General features: G+C 40.7%; 1 protein-coding gene across 1 annotated transcript in view; it reads left to right on the plus strand.

Moving 5' to 3' along the window:
- COL25A1 (collagen type XXV alpha 1 chain) overlaps positions 1 to 9,858 on the plus strand; it is a 318,699-nt gene extending 308,841 nt beyond the window's left edge. Inside the window, exons 33-36 of the mRNA XM_074589386.1 lie at positions 229 to 255; positions 999 to 1,052; positions 7,122 to 7,199; positions 9,501 to 9,858. Coding sequence (XP_074445487.1) covers positions 229 to 255; positions 999 to 1,052; positions 7,122 to 7,199; positions 9,501 to 9,740 — 399 coding nt within the window. The 3' untranslated portion in view covers positions 9,741 to 9,858. The remainder of the gene's footprint in view (positions 1 to 228; positions 256 to 998; positions 1,053 to 7,121; positions 7,200 to 9,500) is intronic.
- Positions 9,859 to 21,802: the final 11,944 nt, after the last annotated feature.

Below are 21,802 nucleotides of genomic sequence, written 5' to 3' on the forward strand. Positions count from 1 at the left end.
TGCGTACAAACAAAATTTTACAGTCAAGCAAGATTTTACAGTCAAGTTATCAGTTCCTGGAAATGTTAAACACTGACAGAAATGCCCTTCACTAACGGCAACGCTGTGTGTACAGCCTTAGCAGCGTGGGGTACCGCTGTATAAAGGCAGCACAGAAGTCGGGCATCAAGGTAGCCGTTGGCATCACAGCTTAGGGACGCTAATGTAGTTTATATGGTTCTTTGGCAGGGCAAAGATGGCGAGCCTGGCCTTGATGTAAGTAATATGTATGACCAATGCACTCTTAATGGTAGGTAAGCGTCTTTCAAGAAGTAGCTTACTGCGTGTAACACCTTTGTTTCCATGTAGTGTGCATGCAGTACATACAGAGAGTGTGCTAAATGTTGCATTTGCTCTTTCTCTGTGATAAAGAGGACAAAGACTATGCAATATACAGCCCCTTATCGACAGACCCCACCGCAGATAGTGCTTAGTAATACAAGTAGTTGGGCCTTTGGAAGTCAATAGGCTGAAAAATTGCACTTGGTAAGAAAATAGACTTGTCTCAGTCGTAGAAGAACGATGAGTCACTAACATTTGGTTAAGTAAATTTATCCTAATTAAAGAGAATAATCCCATAACCTGTAAGTGATACATTTCAAAATACAGACTCTTTCTTTGGCATGCTAAAAAGACTTACTGAAAGCCTTTTCCTCTAGCCCTACATTGAAATCCCTAACTTGGAGGAGTCTTTTCCAGAACATACATATGCTACATAGCATGAACTATTGCCATTTTTAGTGATATTAATTTCCATTGCTGGCAAAATGACTCTACCAAACATTGTGACTTACTTGTCTCACATGCTCTTCCGTGCATGCATGTGTGCACACCTAACACACATATACATGCAAAGCATGTAGTGAAATCATCTTTTTTGATGTTTTCCAAGAGTATTTGAAAGCTTAACCTGCACGTGAATAAAAGTCGACCTGTCTTTGTCCATTTTGTTTTTATAGGGTTTCCCTGGTCCTCGAGGAGAAAAGGGTGATATAGGAGAAAAGGGAGAAAAGGTGACCACAGTGTTATTAACTGTTGCTTGATTCCTCAGCCTAGTCAGTTCTGCTGTCTTTGTGCTATAAATTGTCCCGTTATAACAGCTTTGTTTTTACTGTGTGCCAAAAGGCAGGTCACAGATAATAGGCAAAATAATGAAAACCCACTAAAATTTACGCACAGAACTAGTAATATCAGTATGTCCTAAAGCACACGTTGGTTTTAGGCTTTTTCTCCAATCCATCTTAACATTTGTTGAAAATCCTTGCCAACCTGGAATTTTTAATGCAGACCACTGAAATGTGTCATTGTGGTAATAATTTTATACTGAAGACCTCAGTTCCTTGGCAGTATTTGCAGCATAACTGTTGAACCATGCCTGTACATACTACCTGTCCCACACCAAATGCATAAGGACAGGAAATGTTAAAATTTTTATGTTTGGCAATGTCTTACTTACAATTAAGTACTTTGATACTTGGGGATTGAAATTAAATCATATACTCTACCGTTCTAGTAAACCAACTAGACAGTGAAGTTAACAGAAACAGCCTAACTTCATTTTCACTGTCCAGACACAGTGACTTGGAAATATGTTTAGTAAAAAGCAATTTAGGACTAAATGCGTGCAGAGAAAGCTCATGAGCAAACCGTCCCTATTTCTAACCAACACAGAGCCCGGTTCCTAAAACTGCTGAATTAGCACCACACCAAGACACATAATATAAAAGTTCATACACAGAGCAGGTGATTTTTTTAGTTAAGACAACTATTTTTGCCTAGCTGATGTGTACAGGGTCCACTTCCCATCACTGTATCTTAAACAAGAAGCAGGGTTAAAATGTCGACATGAGTTCATCTCCTTTTCTGTCAGGCAAAACACTTCCCAAGAATGCTCTGATAAGGGTACTACGAAATGTATTCTTCCCTCCTGTCCCTTGTTATATTGCTCCTTTTGAGCTCAGAGATCAGCAGTAAGGTGCTGAGTTTGCAGAACAACTGTTGCTTAAGCAGGTGCTCTATGAATATTATAAAGGCAGTGTCTGACCTGGCAGAGTAATCACAATGAATGGTGAGCTCTTGCTTGCTGTCAAAGACCTCAGATCTGTCTGTCACAAGCAAACAGCTTTTCTTTTTGAGAACAGTTATCAGTGGAAAGGCGTAACTGATAACTGCCAGCTCTGATAGGTGACTGGCAAAGTGGCCAGCCTGTGCTAAGTGGGAGTTACAGTAGGTGCCAAATCGAATGAGCTTAACAGTATGTTCTCATACTGGGTTACATTAGAAGGGTTGTGTCCAGAAGATTTTTCCCTCTCTAATCAGTCCTGGTGAGGCCGCTTGAATGCTGCAGATAGTATTTGGAGCCTCCCAGTTCAAGAGAATCTTGAGAAATTGGAGAAGCAGAGGGCTACCAAGCTGGCAGGGGCCTAGGGCCTGATAGAATAGGTTGAAGGTGGACTTAACTTAGTCTGACAAAGAGGAGGCCAAACTACTTGAAGGGGAGATGCAAAGATGATGGAGCAAAACTATTCTGCATAGTGGCAAATGGGAAAACACCACAAGACCACAAGCTGCTCCTGGGAGGTTCAGAGGGGCCATTAGGAAAACCTTGTTCGCTAGGAGGGCAGCATGTCACTGTGACAGTATTCCCAGAGAGGTGAGTCAACCTGGTCTTGCCTGACCTGATCTAGGGTCAGTAATCATTCTGCTCAGGATGGAAGGTTAGACTAGGTGAGCTCCAGAAGTCCCTTCCAACCAGACCTTCTGAATTTGTGTTTCCATGTACAGCTAGAAATGGGCAGACAAAATACAGCCACCAGAGACCCAGAAGATCTCTGGAAGACAGGCTTATATATAGATATGATATCATGTGAAAATGGAACAGCTGAGATTCTTGCACTCAGGATGTAAAACTATCTTAACGCCCTAGAGTCCAGCATTCTGCTTTTGGCTATTAGTTCATTATTCCCAGAGACTGACTAAATAGCTCAAACACAGGACCTCCAGTTGCAAGAGGGCAAGAAAGTTGTGTGTGGGAATTGTGTGTGGCCACAAGGCACAGTTAGGCCCTTTTTGGAGTTCAGTTGCAATTCAGGCTGCCCACGTAGCCTTGTTCTCTTGGGCTACAGGACACATCTCCTAGGAATTCTAGCCCTCCATCCCCCTAAAAATTCAGAAAAAGGCAAGATCTGTTTCCGGAGGAGAATTCATGGGATAAAGTACTTAGCAAGTCTGATAGATATTTCAGAAACCACGTTGTCTTATGGGCTTTCAGACTAAGAGGATTGCCGGGAAGTCTGTAGAGTGAAAATGGAGATGGAATCTCTGCCTTAAAATTTCTCAGAATGCTCAAAGGAAATTGGAAGGCAAAGGAAGGTCTTTCTCAGTGAAAAATCAGGGAAGATACAGTTGAGACCTCTATGAAAAGGGACTTGTGTTGCACAGTTCTGACACATTTTTTCCAGAAATGAGGGAACACTTAAATCTTGCAAATAAACTGGTTTCACTAAAACCACCCTGGTTGCATCAATAATTCCTTTTCCAAATGGAAGGCTGACTCTCAAAAGACACAAAGAAATGCAATTAATAGAAGCTTTAATTATAAAAAATTTTCTCAGTTCTGATGTTTTTCCTTATGTAAGTTACTAATTGTCTATGACCAAATTGGTGTAACAGCACCCATTTCAATAGAGAGAAACCAGCTTACAGGCTGAGGGTACAGCTTCTGATTTCTTGGTTTTTAAATATTCCTTACAGTATTGGCTGTTAGACTCACATCGCCCAAGCTGAGATTAGTGAGTTTCTAGTTAAGAAACTTAATTCAAATTGTATTGCAAAAATATATATCATTACTAACAATCTGTGGAGAACCAGTGACACTTGTTTTTTTCACAGAATTGCTATGATAGGCAAGGAATAAATCTTTGCTTCTTCAATTTGAAATGAGTCCTAGACTGATGATTTTTATTTTAGCCTGTCAGTAGTTCTGCTACAGTGAAAGCAAGTCAGTGTTTGCATTAGAATGTCTGCTTAACTTGGCTGTAAAAAAATACTTTTCAAAGGTGTTCTAGCTGTAATTACTTACATAGAATTATAGTCCAGGAGCATGCAGCACAAAAAAGGTTTGTACAATTTATTTTGTATTTTCAAGTTGTATGAATGGAAAAAAATCCTTTTAAAAAGGAATAACCTTTTACAAAAGGTAGATACTGTGTTGTGGGGAGAGGGAAGGAAGGAGGGCCCTGATCGCAAATGTGCAGTTGTGTCTCTTGTTATAAATATTGACAGAGGAGTATGATGTGTCACAACAGTGGCTGGAAAGCCATCATCCGTTTCCCGCTACACTCTGCATTGATGAAAATCTGTGCATGTGAGGACTGGAGATTGTTCCAATCATAATGGTGTTACAGAAGTGCCCCAAATTTGTATTTTTCTAGGCGCTTAGGAAGGGCAGGAAGGATTTTTTTAAAAAAAAATTTTCATCAGATGTAGATTCTCCATATCTCCTGTGGATCTCCCTAGTTCAGTGTAAGGAAGTAAAGATTAAGAGACAAGAACTCAGTCCACGGAAAAAGTAGTAAAATCCAGACTATTCTCTACAGATGACTGCTGCAATGGTTTGAATAAGCTCATAGGTTTGCCCTGCAAAACTGGAAGTTTAAATAATTATCTGCTGACTCGTAACAGAAAATTTTGGAGTATGTCCATGCTCTCTGCTTGCATACACTCACAGCAAATAAATGGGTGTTACATTGAGCACAAATAACATGAGATTTGACCCCGGAAACTGTTGGTCTTCTGTGCTGTGCTGTCAGGTTTGTAGGTTTAAGATGAAAACTTAATCAACTTACATATCCGGACCTGTGGGGATTTTTTTACATCACAGTCTTATAATTTGGTAAAGGGTAATGTTGGGTTGATGTTTTCCGTAATATTATCCTGAGTCTTTTTGGCACACAGAAAAGATAGACAAGAAACTTTTGCTCCTACCGTGTCATGAATGCAGTGTTTTGTTCGTGGAAAAGATTTTTTTCATTCGAATGTGTCAAGTATGCTATGATATTAAATGAATAATGTGCTTTCCTTCCTTTTTTAAATATGATGTAGCTGATTATTTTTTAGTTGTGTAAAAATGCTTTTTCTCTCTTGTTAATGGATCAAGTCTTTCTGTACTGGTGTGGAACTAGTTGAATGTCTATTTACTATGCTTCAGCAAAATCCGTCTGTCTTTCCAAAGGGGCATTCCTTCCTTCTCCTTCTACCTTCATTCCTTGCAATTCCTCTGTCTTTTTTACCCTTTTCCTCACAAATTAAATCCTCCCAATAGCCACAACCTCGCTTGCTGGTTCTCCAATGTCATACTAATTTTCCTATGACTATTTTTCCCATTTCTTTGTGATATTCCTGATTTACTCATCCTTCCTATCCCATTTTTTACAATCCTAGTCCAATTTGTTTCATTTTTTTTAACAGAACCTTTTTTGATTTTTGTGAAATTGAGAGCAAACCTGAAACTCATTTACCATTGTGATCAACTGGTGTGAAACCAATTATAAAATGAATTCCCTAAACATCTTACACTGCTTGAAGGTGAGGTCATCTTTGCAGGTCGCTTTGTTGAGGGGAGTCAACTCATTTCCATGAGTAACTAAAGCATTGGGAGTTTTACATTTAAAAAGAAAACTCAGTGTGACATCAAAGGACTGAATTTTGGTAAAATAAGTAGGTGAAACATTGCCTGCAGTAGAGAGAACATTTAAGTGTTGTAATATTTAAACAAAGAATCTAACTATCACTTCTGATTACTTTACGATACCAAGACATTATGAAACCATTGAAAGCACCTCTCCATCAAGCAGTTTGGATGTTTTGATTCCTGTAACAGGGTTTGAAACAGAGTGCACCCTCAGTGATGTCTGTGGGTTTCTGTGGACATCACTGAGAATGGGCTTTGTCCCAGTCTCTTACCAGAGTGCAAAGGGTCAGTTCAGCAAAGGACGTACCAGGCCAAGTTCACCCTTGACATGACACCATGCAAGTTGATAGAATTCAGCCAGAGACCAGCCATCCCTGTGAAGCATCTGTGCCACAGGTCTTTTTTTAGAGAGACTATGCTGGTGTACTCTGCTCTCGCAAAGTTACACCTGACTAGTGACAAATCTTCTAGGCAAGCTGACAAATTCAGCTTAGGGAGTGTGTGCACTTCAGTACTGTCCCTTAGAACAGTAGGAGACCTCGTATTTTGGACTGAGGATTGGGGGGATTTGCAGATTTGCCTCTGTCTCAAGAAATCAGTGATTTCAAGCCCTGTTCTAGGATTCAAAATATCCATAATACTGATATGAAATACCAACACAAACTAATACTGAATGATTGCAGTTCTTGCTTGTGATCATATAATTTATTTTTCCACATAATGCACCATCCAAACCAGAACACAGTGGTAAGTGTCCTTTCAGCTCTCCATTGGCTTAAAAAAGAAAAACCCAAACTTTTAAACCAATCTTTCTTCATTTTTTTTTCCAAAAGAATGAAACTTGTTTTATCCAAACCATTGTATCCACAGGGGGAAAAGGGAAAGAAAGGCAAAAAGGGGCCTAAAGGGGAGAAAGGAGAACAGGGTGCTCCTGGATTAGATGCACCTTGCCCATTGGTACGTCTCACTTGTGTATTGGACTATTGATCATCCTGCTGTAGACTGATGGAATAAGAAATGAGAGGAAAGGAACAAGCACCAGCTACTGTGTCACCTTTGCCCTTTGTTAATGCAGCCTTATCTCAAGTTCTGGCAAATTCTGGAGCAGACTTTGTTTGTCAACCTCCTAATTTGGTTTAAAGCACCAGACTTAAGACCTTCAAGCTAAATTTGTGGCGTTTGTTGGCCTTTTTTTTCATTATTTTCTGCCGAGCATGTTGAAAGGAACTGAATTCGAGATGTGCCAAAGTCAGTGCCCCACAGGTTGAAATCACACCATGGCGGTCAGCTTCTTCCTCTTGCCTCTCCACTGTTATTTGTTCACTCCAGCTAAGTCAATACTGAAGGCATTTCCTTGACAGTAACATTGCAAGTTAATCTTTACAAACAGGGATTCCGTGGAATTAAGGGGGAAAAAGGGGAGCCAGGCCAGCCTGGCCTGGATGGGCTGGATGCCCCTTGCCAATTGGTACAGTATTTCTCTTTCCTACCAACCCTGCATGCGGTTCCTTTGTTTGTAGTCAGCCATTCTCAATGTAAAGTAATGGGGTTTTGAGCTGACTTTACATTATTCACGTAACACGTGCATGTGCATGAACAAACCAGCTGCTTCAGTGATCATAACCGCAATGAGAGAACACACGTTTTTGTTGACACCTCAAACCTAACTCTCAGCAGTTTGCTCCCACATCACATGGCAATTTATAAGTTTGTGTCCTTCCTACATTTTCCCTGAGAATCGTTTGTTTGTTATTTTCCTCACAAAAATACCTATTGCCTTACTCACCCTGAACGCAAGTCTTTGTAGAAATCCAGCACAATGTCCACTTCTAATCAAGTCTGATGCCTTCTGTCTGCACTGGCTCAGTTCTTCACGCTAGCCTGTCCCAGAGCTAATCTGCACCCTGGACAATCCATGCAGTATTGGGTGCATGTTTTCAGGATTTGGCCAAAATGAGTCACGTACAGAATGATGTAAATATTATTTCTAAAAATAAAGTCATAGGTTTCCAGTAAGCCAAGCTGGAGCCCGATCTCCCAGACCTTAAACAAGTAATATTTTGGGTGTCTGGTCTGTTCATCAAATGGTATTCAAACAGATCTGGAAATGAAAAGCTTACCTGAGGTTTGTAAGAAGATAACGGTCTGCAGCCCAAACCCTCACTGTCTTTGTTATTTAACGTCTTCAATTTAATGGTCTTACCCTTGGAACTTACCTTCCTGGAATACACACGACACTCCCCACCCTATGTTAGCATGAATTCAAGTTCCCACCTATACTAAAATGCTACTTGTTGACCCTCTCCCTTGTACCAATCTGGCAACAGTGATTTTTACTTAATGGCAAAGTAAGTTTAAATTTTTCTCCATTTAAAAAATAAATTAAAAAAAAAAGAAAAGGAACAGTACATAACACATTTCCTAAAGATAGAAGGAAGATTTTCTTTTTAATTGTTCGCAGTAAAATTTGATCTGCATGTTCTGATATTGTTTGGTGGTTAAGCACGGTTCTCTAAGATGAATGTTAAATTAAGTAGATTTTATTTCAACTATAGCACTTCTAATTTGAATTCAATGGATTTTAATCTTAAATACGTAGCCCATTAAGATTATTCCATAGTCCATTTTGTTTGCTTCCAATTAATGGTAACCATATCTCATATTTTGTTGGGGATAATCAAGCATGCCTTTGTAATTTAAAAATGTTTCTCTGTATTATCATTTATATCTGGAGATTCACTAACAATCACTGATGGATGAAAAAATATTCTGTTCGTAGGTCATTACTAGAATAAGCTGCTAAGCAAACAGCACTGTTTGTAGCTTGAGGCAGCAAGCCATTCCCATCAGATTACATTCAAAAATTCTCATTAACCGCTATCTTCACATGTAAATTCACATAATAAGCATCGTTATTCTATATTCTAAAAAATGCCAAGGCCTGATCTTTTTTTCTTCTCATATATAGTCTAGTAACATGATATGTGCTCCTAATTGTGAGCATATAACTCTTTGGCTAAGCCCTGTATAGCCACGTAAATTGGAATTAGTTCCATGAAAACCATTATGACTGGTGAAAAGTTGTCTGTGATCTTACTGGATGCCTGGAAATACGTGAAAGTAGGGTGGTGACAGAAAAGAAACGGAGTGACTCCCACTAATGTAAGAAATTAGATAGCTGTATTATCCAAGTGATGATATAGTCAGTGCTGCTGTACTGCCCTGCTCCCACCACTGATGTTTTCTTCCACTGTGCTACTTGAGGTATGTTCAGGCCTTAAGCTTTTGCTGCTTCATTCAAAAGCTAAAAATGAAAGTGAACCGAAAAGATCCTACTCAAATTTGAGTGTTGCCATCTTATCGTTGGGTTAACTTTATACTAGGGCCCCATAAAACACAATACCCTCCAGATAAAAGTGATAATATTTTTTTGCTCATTGATCTTGTACGTTCAGCTACAGATTGTTGTGAATAACAGATTATATTTTAAATAATATGCAGCCTGAGCTTTAATGGCAGTAAGAAACTGATGAAGGTGTTCTAATGATTTAGGAAAAAACAGATCTTTATGGCAGAAAAGCACACGTTGTAAACCTCTCCTTTGGCTTTTCCTTAACCCTGAGGCCGAGAGAGGAGATAAGTTAGGCACTGATTGCTACTTATTAGATAAAAAGTCAGAGCTGCTTCAGCTGTTCTAACAGATATTGATGGAATATCTATCCTGTCAAACTTAACTATGTCTTTCCCCTCCGCTTCCCCATTGAAACAGGGTCCCGATGGATTACCAATGCCTGGCTGTTGGCAAAAGGTAAGATGGGCAGAGCTTTTTCTTTCCAGGGGCAGTATGTCCTTGGCACACAGAGAAGCCTGTCACAGCTATACTGGACAGTATCGGGATATACTTCAGAGCCTGTTAGGCAGATATATGCAGCGACACAAAATAAGACCTCTCCATGACAGTAGCTGGTGTGACGAGGCTGTAATATATGTAGAAGTAATAACTCATTGAAGCAGTGTCGTAGTAACAGTTGGCGTTAGATTTCTGGAAAGTCCAAGACTTTTCTCTTTCATATGAAAAGTCATACATCCTTTGGTTTCTGCACATGATCACTGCTTCCCATTCTTTATAAAAGCTCACGGATGTGGCATTTTTATCAAGTATTTATACTGATCTATCATGATATTATTTTTCTGGGATATCTAGAAGACCAGTGCATCCTGCCCTTGTCTTTCCCTTACCTTTCTATTCTTCAATACATTCTCCCGGTTATTATGTTGTATGCTAATTTTAACCGGCAACATTATTTTAGTGAAGACTTAACCTAGACAGTGCTAGATTTAAAAGCATAGTATTCAGAATAATGTAGGTGGAGGGATACTGGCGTATAATACATTAGAAAACATAAAGCATAAGTGACCTCCTGGATGCATTTATCTCTGAAGAATAGCTGGTGCTGGGGAAATAACTGTCTGTATTTGCAACTCTGCCGTATCTATGTATTTGGAATAGAAATCTGAAATATTGATTTACTAATTTGATTAATCTGTACCTCTTTTTGTCTCTGCAGTGATGAATCTAACCTTACAAGCATGAAGTTGTGTATATAGTGCTCCACTTTTTGTATTTATAGTTGAAAACTGAAAAATTTATTTTACAAGTCTGAGATATGTTTACATGTAGCTGCTTCTACTTGTTTGCAATAGTCCATGTGTACATCCTTTTTTCACTTACATCTGCAGTTAGATGATATATAACTGCAGGGTAAACCTGCAAAGATTCTCTCTCAAATGAGAGAGATCTTGATACAACGATCAATAATAGAAATCTGATTATTTCTGTAAATTCTTATATTTTGGCTTGTGGACCTGCATGGACAATGAGTGCCATGAACTAGTTTACAACAAATTGTGACCAAATAAGAGCAAAATGCTATGAAATGTACTGTACCAGCTGTCGTTGGAGTTTACTGACTTGGCTTCCATGTCCATCTTAAACACTTCACTGTTTCATGCCACCGTATCTGCTTGTATGGACTAAAAGCATGAGTTTGTGTGCCAAACCTGCTTGTTGTGTGATCACGTCACGTGCTAAATGGCTGCTCACGGTGACCTTTGATTCCAGCTTCTGAATCGTTTCCTTTTGTCATCTCAAGGGAGTCACACCATGGCTTATTGCTAAAAAGAGATAAACCAGAGGAGGATAGAAAGAGGCCTTGAATTTTTGGGGGATAGCGTTCCAGCTGCAGGTGGATGGCTTCCAGTCTTGCGAGTCGCCTGGCCCCTTTGATCAAAGAGGGTCCCGCCTGTTAATCAGCACCGGTTTGCCTTGCACTGCTCACGGTCGTGAAGACATTCACGATAGGCCCTGTCGAGTCCTTAATCGAGAAGGAAAGAAGTTTGAAGAAGAAACCAGACTTCTCTGTGGGTTGTTTGAAAAGGTTACAGAGGTGCTGCAGAGATCATTTGATGGCAGACACCGCCTGAGACCAGAAGCTTCTCAACCTTACTCAAGGATGGACAGAGTATGTGCTCTGCATGTTGTATGTTGGGACTGCTGGAGGAAAAAGCATTCTTGAGGCAGGGATGAATCGGAACATCCTCCAGAGGAGGAGGATAATGGAACTGACCAGGGACGTCTGTACCATGGTGTGGTTTTCATGTGATTCAGTTTAAATTACACAAAACTAGCTGAACTTCTGTGCAGAATTTTGGAAGCTGTGGTTAATTTTGTTTCCTTTTCCCATAACTGTTGCCATAAAGGATGCATTTCAATAATATACTCAACATTTGTGATGATGGCATTGAAGAAAATACTTCAAGCCATGCGTTCAGCTTGTTTCAGTATTAACAGTTTCTATTTCAGAGTCTTTAAGCCTTTAAGTCTAAAAAAGAAAATTTTATTTTTGTGTTTCACAGGCTGATTTATTCATCTTGCTCTTTTTCTGCTGTTACAGTGAACTTAGTGGACGTTATTACTCAAAAAACATTGGAGAGAAACAAGTCTGTGTGATTACCACTGCACACTTGCCATCGCATTACACTGTTAAAGGTGTCAATATTCCTCCATTTCTGTTCAGATGAGTAGCTTTCTAGAGAAACAATGGCAAAGTTTTGCTTCTCCACTTTTTTTATTGCTAGAAATACTTAAATTTGTGCACATTTGTAGTTTTTGCCACGAGGTTTTTTTTTTCCAGTTTTGAGTCTTCATATGGTGCACTGTAGTTAGTTTGAGAGACTAGTTTATGAGAAATGGTGCCATATTTGGCAGATGGAAATTCTTTTTATATCACTTCCGTTCCTGGTGTATAGCAGGATGATCACAAACTTTTTTAGTTACTTTTCTGAGAGTTGTCTTTCATACGTAGACCAAAACTAAAGTTGAGGAAGACAGCCTGTCTCCATCCATATGCGGGCACCTTGCCCTTCCTGGAATGCACATTTTTCCTTGCTCCATCAGTTCTAAATCGTGTGAAGGTGGGGACCTGCTGTGGTTGCACTTTTCGTATTGCTTCACAATCCTAGATCGATGGAAATGCCACTGTAATGCCATCTTTCACTTTGCTAAATCTTTACTGTCATTTTGGCATATCAGAGACAAAAAAAGCTTTTCATGAGGGAAAATTTTCCATAGATTTTTAAGACTAAAAATCAATTTAGTGGCCTCCACCTAGTAGTACCTTACTAATAAAAACACAATTCCAACACTATATAGAGATATATACTGAATATATATATATATTTACTACTCAATTCCGTCTTTCCAATAGTAAGAAATAAACAAGTGTTCACAGATCTGAGGAAAAATGTTTTTCTTTGCTTAAATTTTCAGAGATGCGAGTATCGATCTATTTGAGTAATCATGATTACAATAGTAAAAGCCTTCACATGGCATAGACTGAATATAAAGTGTTCATAATCAGAGTGCAGTAATGTGAATGAGGGACTTTCCAGAAAAGGGGACAAGAGGAGCACCATGTAAGCCCTCCGACTTGCCAGTTTTAGTCTGCTTGTTTAAGAAGCACTATCTCAAAAACCAACAGGCTGAGGAGCAACCTGCCCACCTAACAGAAAAGCGTCTTTTATGCCTATGTCCTGACTTGGCACATTTGGCTAGGTATATTAGAGATGTGAAGACTAGAAGTTGACTGTTTTTATAAAATATCAAATACTGGCAATCATGCAGTAAGATGAAATATTTCTTAAATGTCCCTCGGAGTGTTCAAATGCAAAATAAATTAGGATGTTTATTATCTGGCTAGATGTTTTAGCAAATCCATATCGAGAGTGTCCACAAACACAACTCATTTAAGCAATAGCAACAAGATAAAGAGCTATTAAACGCATGCTGTCATTAGCTCTTTCATGTTTTTAAAACTCGTATATCTATGCTTTTAAAATGTCCTCATAGCATCCATTTCTATATGCATTTACAAAGGTGGCAGAACCTTTGTTCATGATGTCTTCATTCAGGACATAATTGTAGGCACTACTGTTATGCGTTAGTCAAAACTCAGTTTTCCCTTAACTCCCTGACACTGAGACCCTGCTGAGGAAACACTTAAGCACCTTTATTCACGTTCTTTTCTGTCTTGTAATTTCTTTATTTAACTCCCGGCAGGTAGGATTTTTTTTTTTTCCAAATAATTTAACAACTTTTTAAAGCTTCTGTATTGTTTGATAGCATTAAAGCTTCGTTCCTTTTCAATGACCGTGGGTGAACAGCAGATAAACAGTTTTAATTTGAGAGGCGAAACTACATACATGGATTTGACATTAATATTTGCTTCTCAAGGATTGACTTGAAATAAAATCTAGCAGTATCTAGAAAAGTTGCATGTTCAGTACAAGAAAGAAAAGAATTGGGTTTAATATTTCATCAAGAAAAGCACCCTGTGAAGACTTGCAACATGTTTCTTTTGTTTAAAAAACCAACTATTTTTGGTGCTAGTATATCTTTTTTCTTTTGATGGCAAAGCTACAGTTTGAACCACCTGCGTGGTGTTGTATCTTTCAGTAGCATTCCTCCAAATAGGTATGATCTGTTTTGTTTAGTTTGTGACAGGAAAAGTAGTTCCTCTACCAGTCTTTTCAGTTGTTGGAAATGTGTAGTGGTATTAGTCTATGCAGTTTCTATATTCCTGACTTTTCCAGGTATGATTTATTCTTGTTTCTTTGAGAGTTTTCAGTATTGTTTCATACCAAGTTTTGTAATCATCTGTTACTCCAGTGTATTATAACCGCGTCGTGCAGAAGTCCTGCTACAGAAGCAGCAAGTCTTTTAAGCACTGTATGGAATATGTCTGACATACGTGGTCCTTGTCTTCATATTCATAGATTAGCTATGGGGAATCTTTCTTTCAGGATGCTTTGGACACCTTTTTATTTTTTCCTGAGGTAAAGCATGAAACGTTAATTCATGGAAAAATGATACAATGTATTTTTTTGATTTATATTTTTATTTATTGCTGATTTTGATGTCACGTTCTGATAGTGTAGCAAGGCAGAATGACACTCTTCATCCAGCTGTTTAAAAAACTATTTAAAGCTGTTTAAAACTATTCTTTTAGTCTACTGTGTAAGTAGTATGAATGAGTTTCAGAATGGTCAAATCCACATACCTACAAATGTGTAAAGTATAGAGTTTAAAAAGGGATAATTCTTAAGATTGATGTACAGTGCGGAAAGTTAGCATTGGCCCCGCTGAGCGTTAGGCTCGAGGAAGAGCACAGGTGAGCATCGGTTACTCAGTTACGCCAGCAGAAGAGACGATGCAACCCCAAATGAGAGGAGCAGACCTCTGGTCCTTGTGGGAAGGTGGTGCTGCGTGAGGCTGGGGGCCGCGTCAGGAGATGTGGTTCGCAGCCTGGATCCCGTCAGGGTTTAGAGAGAGAGTTGTCCCACTGACCGCCGCAGAACCGGGGTTGTAAACCTGGGCTCAGCCATGGAAGGCTCTTCACTGGGCTGTGCCTCCCTTTCTCCAGCAATGAAGGGAAACGGGGAGAGGGACGCATCCTTCCCTCGCAAAGCGCTTTGCGACACGTGGAAGGAAGGACCCAGGGCCCGTGCTTAGCGACACGGGGAATATTATCAGCCTCAACGGTGGGGTTTTGCCTAAATCAGGACCACTTCGGTGAGTACAAACTGCAGAGACACTCCCACTCTATTGAATGGGAGGAAGATGTTCAAGGCACGCAGAAGTTGACGTTTCCTTTCAAATTTCCTGATCTCTGCTGCTTGACCGTCTTAAATTACATTTTTAAGTCTCTGTATTTTACCTAATGAGAGACCTAAATTCTCACACTAGAGAGTCACACAAAACACTAATATCTGCAAAGACAGTGGTCAAAAGTAAGTCTAATTTTTAATCATTGCAAAAAAATTAGTCAAGTTCAGTGACCAGAATTAAAACTAACACCTGCTATTGATTTTTTTTTTTTTTTCCTTTCTGCAACTTGCTATTATAGATCTGAATGTTGCTGTAATGTACAAATGAAGATTTTCTTGCACCCTCTGTTATTGAAATACTTTATATGGTGGTTGGATTCATTAAATGCTGTTAGAAACAAGTGCCTGCCACCATCATTTCTGACAGAATTTGAAAAAGATACTCCGCAAAACAAGCAGAGTTTCTATTTTAAAAAAAGGATTTGGAGTGTGGTTTTTGTTTCATTTGTTTTTAAATGCATCCAATTATCAATGCTGCTTGGAAATTGAATTTTCTTTGGAAAACAGGGGGCCTTAACTTAACCTGGGACCGTTAGTGTTTTACTTGTTTCTATTTAAAAAAGAAATTGTATGAATTTCCCAGATACCATTGGTACTTGCACACTTCTCTGAAGTATTATGAAGAGTTGGGTTGGTGGAAGAATGTTTTACATATTGTTAACATATATGTGGATATTCTTATATTATTGTACATGTTTGGGAAAATATCACACAACTTTAAAAATGTTACTAAGATGTATGTATCTGACTTTTTTCCTTTGGAAAATATTATATATTTTTATTTGTATTTTTTACTTTTTTAAGTTCATCTATATGTGCCGTTATTTTTGTATTGCAAATGGTCTCATAAATGCAGTAGAAGAGATAAAAATACAACGAAAGTAATTTGGCAAGGATTACAATGCTTGGGGGGGGGGAAACACATGGGTCAGTATCATATTATCAATACTAGAAATATTTTGAGTGTCTTAGCACTGTAAATATGTCACGAGACCTCTTTTGATGAGTAGTGTAAAGAATGGCAAGGTTTTAATCACTCATTTTAATTTGTTATTAATTACCACTTTCTTGTGGCTTCTGGTCCTGACTTAATTGAACCCAATCAAACAGCATGCTTTTGTTTTTATTATTAAAATTTCTCCTTGTTTTTCAGTTGAATACTGTTTTGTTTTCTTTCAGTTTTGTACTTCGGGTTTTGTTTCTTGCTTGTGAGAAGTTGATCTTCAGAATTATTTTTACACTATTTATGATTTATTTTCATAATGTAAAAAGTGTGTAATTATTAAAATATTAATCCAACCATTGGTGCTGATTTTGCATAGTTATAAAGTTCTTAGTGTTGGTGCAAAAAAAAAAAAAAAATTGTTCTAGTGTGTGCGGGTTGGAGAAGGCGTGCGCTGCGTTGTGCCAATCTGTAGTTTGCAATCTAGCGCAGGTTGTGTCGGTCAGTATTCACATTCACGCAAAAATCAGGGCCTTTGCCACATGTTCCGTTTTCTTACAGAGTGCAATAAAAAAAACAAACAAACAAAAAAAAACCCAACACCTTGCTCTTCCTATTCTTAATATGTCTTTTCCCTCCAAAGTCAAGTCCATTCAGTCATCTTTTCTGGACAGGCAGCACGGGCTACGGGCGTCCACAAAAGGAAGGAAGGAAGAAGCTTTGCTGCAAACCTCGGCGCCTTTCCTCGCTCGGGAAAAGCTGCAGGGATCTATGTATTAGCCAGAAGTTGAAACTATTTCTTAGGCAAGTCCACAGGCACCCTAGGATCCAAAGAAATAACGCTGAAAACCACCAGTTCTCCCCTTTCTGTAATACCGAAGGTGAAAAATAACCTGAACTGCTGAGAAACAAAGATGTGTGCAGGCAGCGTCACGAGGAACAGCACAAGCTAGAAAATGTGAAGGTCCCTTTTACCATAAGTCCAGTTTGTTCAGAAAAGATGGAGCATAATAATTATTGCAAAATGGTATGTTTTCAAGCACCCTGGTCTAAGACGACACATTTTTGCAGGACGCTCCTTGAACCAAGGGCCTTTTTTGAAAAATAAAACATTGGGCAGTGGCTGTAATCTCTTCAAAGCATTATTTTAATGTTTGGGTTTTCTAAATCCCCAAATATTTCAGAGAAACAAAACACTCCCCATTGTTTCCCCTTTCCCCTTCCTTCACCTCAAAAATGCAGCCGCTCCAGGCTCAGAGAGAGAATGAGAATGAGCACCGCGGGGCTTTGACCTCTACTCTTAACTCTTGGTAATCTCCGCAAATGCCCGGTAATCTTATCTAGCTCTGGTTTAGGCTCTTGGGGGGGTAAAAATAGCTTTGCTCCCTTTCCCAGATGAGGTGCTTGCAGTTTATGGTGCCCAGCGTCCGCTGTGCCAGGCCGCACGCCCGGCCCCGGGCTGCTGCGGTCGCTCTTGGCCTTGCGTTCCTTCCAGATCTCTCCTTTCTTCCCCTCTAGGTAGGGGAGGGAAGGTGGTTCTGCTGCAGCTGTCCCGCTGAGAAACAAGCGCAAAGTATGTTCTGGACAATTCCCGCTTGTTCCCCCCCCTCGGTGGTACTCCAGTGTTAGCCAAGCCGCCGCAAGCGCTCTGCCTGCGGTGCGCCTGTCTGGGGTAGTGTCCTTGCCGGCACGGTGACAGCCGCTGCGCTCCGGCTGCTGCTGCAGCTACTTGTCCGTGCCTTTCCCATGCAGTCCGTTTACTGCCTCCCTGCTATTTTTCAGGTATTTTTCAGTACCGCGGTCCCTCTAAAGCCACCCCTCAGGTAGCCAGTGTCCTACAGCCTTCGCATCCTGCTGCACTCACGGGACACGACTTTCCTCTGGCGTTCCCCCCCTATCCCAATACCTCCCTCATCACTTTGCGACATGCCAAAGCACACGCAGGGTTGTGTGTGAAATGCCTGCTGCTTCTCCCTCTCTATTTTTTTTTTTTTAAATTGCGCTTTTAATTAAACACTTAAAGGCCATTACTGACATCAAACTCTGCTTTGCGGACCTACTAAACTTGCTAATCCCTACCCATTAGTGACAAAGATTCTACAAAAGTCAAAAAAATGCAACAGAAGTCGCTTTTTATATCGTCATCCCACACAGCTTCACTGAGTGGTTCATTTATAATAACAACATACAATTGTGTAGAAACAAAAAGAACTAAACAAAATGAGGGGCTGGCAGAGCATTCATGTTCCAGCAAGTAGTAACAGCTGCACCCAAATAAGTATTAAAAGAAAACAAGGGAATGCCAAAACATTTAAGTCGTGTTCCTGCAAGCGGAGTCTTTCTGTCTTCCCTTGGTTACTAATTATCGTCTCTTCTCTTGTCTTCTGCTAATTTCCAGACGGAGTACTCATAGGGCATTCTCCTCTCCTGGCTGCAGTGGAAAAATGCAGTGGGTTTGGATTCTTGCTCAAAACTTGGAGCTTGGATGCTCCATATATATGCTTGTAAATATGTGTCTGTATGCACGTACATATAAATACATGCATAGATACATATATATATATATGCATGCATACAAATATATATACACACACACACACGAACCGTAGCATTCAGGAAAATACTGTACACAAACCTCCTCGGAGAGGTCAGTCTGCTGGTATGGTTGTGCTCAAGCTGCTTTAGTTTTTCTGTGAGATCAAAGATGGACACAGCTCCTGTCACACCAACCAAGATGCAGGTTTTTGCATGTGCTTATACCAAGACAGAATGCTCAAGAACTAATAAATATCCTGATTATTTTTGTCCATGCAGGTTACAGCTTGACTGAGTTTTCCAAGTGCCAACACCTAAACTGTGCAGCCGCAAGCTCTCACTGGCATCACCTTTGTCTGGCTGCTCCCTCCTGGAGCTAACGACTACCTGGAAACTTTTTCGCAAGCTTTTAGGAGCTCTCTTCTCTTGGGCATATTAAGATTGTTGTGAAGTAATTGATTCTGCTTGAGTTAAAACTGATAAAAACAAATGGATAAAAATATATATATAAAATGTCATCTCTCAGTTATCAATTAGCTTGTGTCAGAAAGATGTGTATAGAATAAATTTGCCACTTAAAAGTCCAGAACTGCAACCACTACTGGTACATTCAGCACTGAAATGATTCTCGACAAAAAATTATTCAGGCCCCAGCAAGCATGCAAATGGCTGTGAAAAGTGATGCTGCCATGAAGCTCAGCCAGTAACATAATCTTGCTCTTTCCTGCCTTCCCCTTGGCCTATTTGTACCCAATTAACACCCCCTGCCCTCAACCGCCTCAGGGGCCTGCTGGACCCATCACTGCATCAACTCCTGGGCAAGGCCATTCCCCTCCCAGAGTCGATACCAAGCAGCTGGTTATCCCGGAGAAGGTGCAGGTGGGTACGCAGTTTCTCCATCTTTACCTTTCTGTACTGAAACAGATCTTAAGTGCAGCTCATTTTCCACTGACCATCTGTAATGGGTTCACTTCTCAGGGTGTACTAGCAAGACGTCCTTTTTTTCAGAGGTCCAGTGACTCCTTTAAGAGTTAAATAAGGAGAGGAAGGCACCCACCTTCCTTGGATATTTTGAATAGCTCTGAGAAATATTTACTCCTTTTCATCATTCATACAAGGAGCCAGGCTGCCAGTGGCTGGTACCCTGCCAGGCCAAAGCCCTTAAATAAGTGCAGGGGAAAAAAAAAAAAAATCAATTGACATGTTCAGGAAGCAAACAGAGCAGGATGGAGAAAACAGTATAGGGTTTTTTTAAAAAAAAAAAAACAAAACACAAAACACCAAAATTTGGAAAAAACCCCTGTTTTAATAATTCTCTAAATCACAGAGAAACAGCTGCTAGTACTTACTTCACAGCATTATAAGGGCAAGTAGAAGGAACAGGAGAGGTCTAAAAAAGCCAAGTGACAAGGTGCTAGAAAGCACTGTGTCTCGGGCAGGGTCTCTCTTTGCTAATCATGGGGAAAGACCTCCTCTGCTCCACGTATGAGACTTGGCAGGCTTGCTCCTGCTGATTGATAACATCAAAAAAGAGTGCAAGACCTCTGAGCCAAGAGGGAGGGATATTTTCTTGATGGCCAAGCCTCTTTCCATGGCTGTGAAGGAACAGAGAAGCAACCCGCCCTCTAACAAGCTGCTTCACCTACCACTCTGAGCTTTCCTGATGAAGTTTAGTGTTCCTTCAAGCAATTACTGATCCAGCTGTGAACAAACTTTCTTTTGCTAAACCTGGAGCAAAATGCCCTGCCTGATACAGGCAGGGCTGGCTGCTGACACATGCTTGTAAAGGAGTAGAAGCAGAGCAGCTTGCATATCCCTTAAATCTGTCTGCGGTCCAGGGTTTCTGCGTGAGCAAGACCGGGCAGGTCAGCATAAACAGCTGAAATTTTCCCGTGTCAGCGTTCCCAGCAGCTCCAGAGGAGGGACAAGGCTGTGCTCGGCACCGGCAGAGGGCAGGCACCAGCTGGATGCAGGAAAATCATCGCTCCTGAAATGCCTTCGGACTCTCAGACTCACATGTTGCCATTCACTGCCCAGCCCCCAGCCTTCCTTTACATTACTGTTACAAAAGGCTTGCAATTAGGTCCGGTATATGATGTGTACACCTTGAATTACATCTACCCCGTGCTAAGTATCATTCCCCAGCTTTCAGAGGTGCGGGCAAAATGGAAAAGCATTGCAGACAGCATTCCTGGCAGGCTCTAGCCTAGGCTCAACTTGGATGGCAGGAGATCTAAACGCCTGTTCTCTTCTTGAGACCCATCAATGAATCTCACCGCTGCCCGCACAATGCTTGCCCTAGCCGACAGCTCTGAAAAAATCCCTCATGTCTTTTAAGTCCATGCCTTCCTCTGCCTGGACAAGGCACTGAAGACAGGCAGCTGCCATCTCTGCTGGGATATGGAGGTGTAGCTGCTGGTGCCTCCTACCACTTCTGCTGACGGCTGTTCCGTTGGTTGGTGAGGCAAAGTTTCCGATGGAGCAGGAATGCCAAAGCTGTGGAGCTTCAAAATTAAGGCTGTCTGAAGCAGCTCAGGAAAAACGCCTGTAGGAAAAGAAATGCTTGACTAGAGAAGCAGAAAGGTGGCTTACTGGCAGAGATGTAAAAATCAGGAGGTGTGCTTCCTCCATCTGCAAAATTTGGGATGACTTACTGGATACCGATCTAGGGAAGGCAAGTATCATCAGCACAGGAAATTGCGTGGCTTTACATATGCTCTGTGAAAACTCTTCCAAGCACAGCGCTGCAGGTGGCACAGACGAGCTACAGATGGGGCAGCAGGACGTGGGCGCAGGTTTTGCTGCTGGCTGCCCCTGCGCAGGAGCAGCCTCCAGGCGAGGAGAGGGTGCATCCGTGGCAGGGAGAAGGTAAAGCTGAGGTGCTCCTCCAGCAGCTTCGCTGTGTTGAAACGCGATGCCTCTTGACATGAATGCTGCCCTTCTTCCCCATGAAATTGTCCACTCTTTTTCTTATGGGCTTTGATGTCCAGTGAGATGGTTATCAAGGGTAGCCATGAAGGAATGCCACATTCGAGCATATCGCTCCTATATGGGCGCTGTGGTCAGAAAGGTATCATAGGACCAGTTATACTTTCAGTTTATACTGAAAAAGGGTGTACCAATGCATCTGAGCACCAGGGCTGGAGCCCTTTTCTACTTAACGTGTATAAAAACATAGAAAACCATAGCTCTTACTAATTTGTGCTGCTGTATAAGAACTATGGATACTGGTTTTGATGGGCGTATACATCTCAACCTACATTTACAGACAGGTTCTGGGAGATCAGGATCTGTGAAGGTCCTTCAGTTACGACCCTAATTTTGATTAAATCGACCGCTTGCCCCTCCCCGCCCCCCCCCTTCCCCCC

The sequence above is a fragment of the Larus michahellis genome, chromosome 5 (assembly GCF_964199755.1).
Source record: "Larus michahellis chromosome 5, bLarMic1.1, whole genome shotgun sequence".
NCBI classification, from domain to species: domain Eukaryota; kingdom Metazoa; phylum Chordata; class Aves; order Charadriiformes; family Laridae; genus Larus; species Larus michahellis.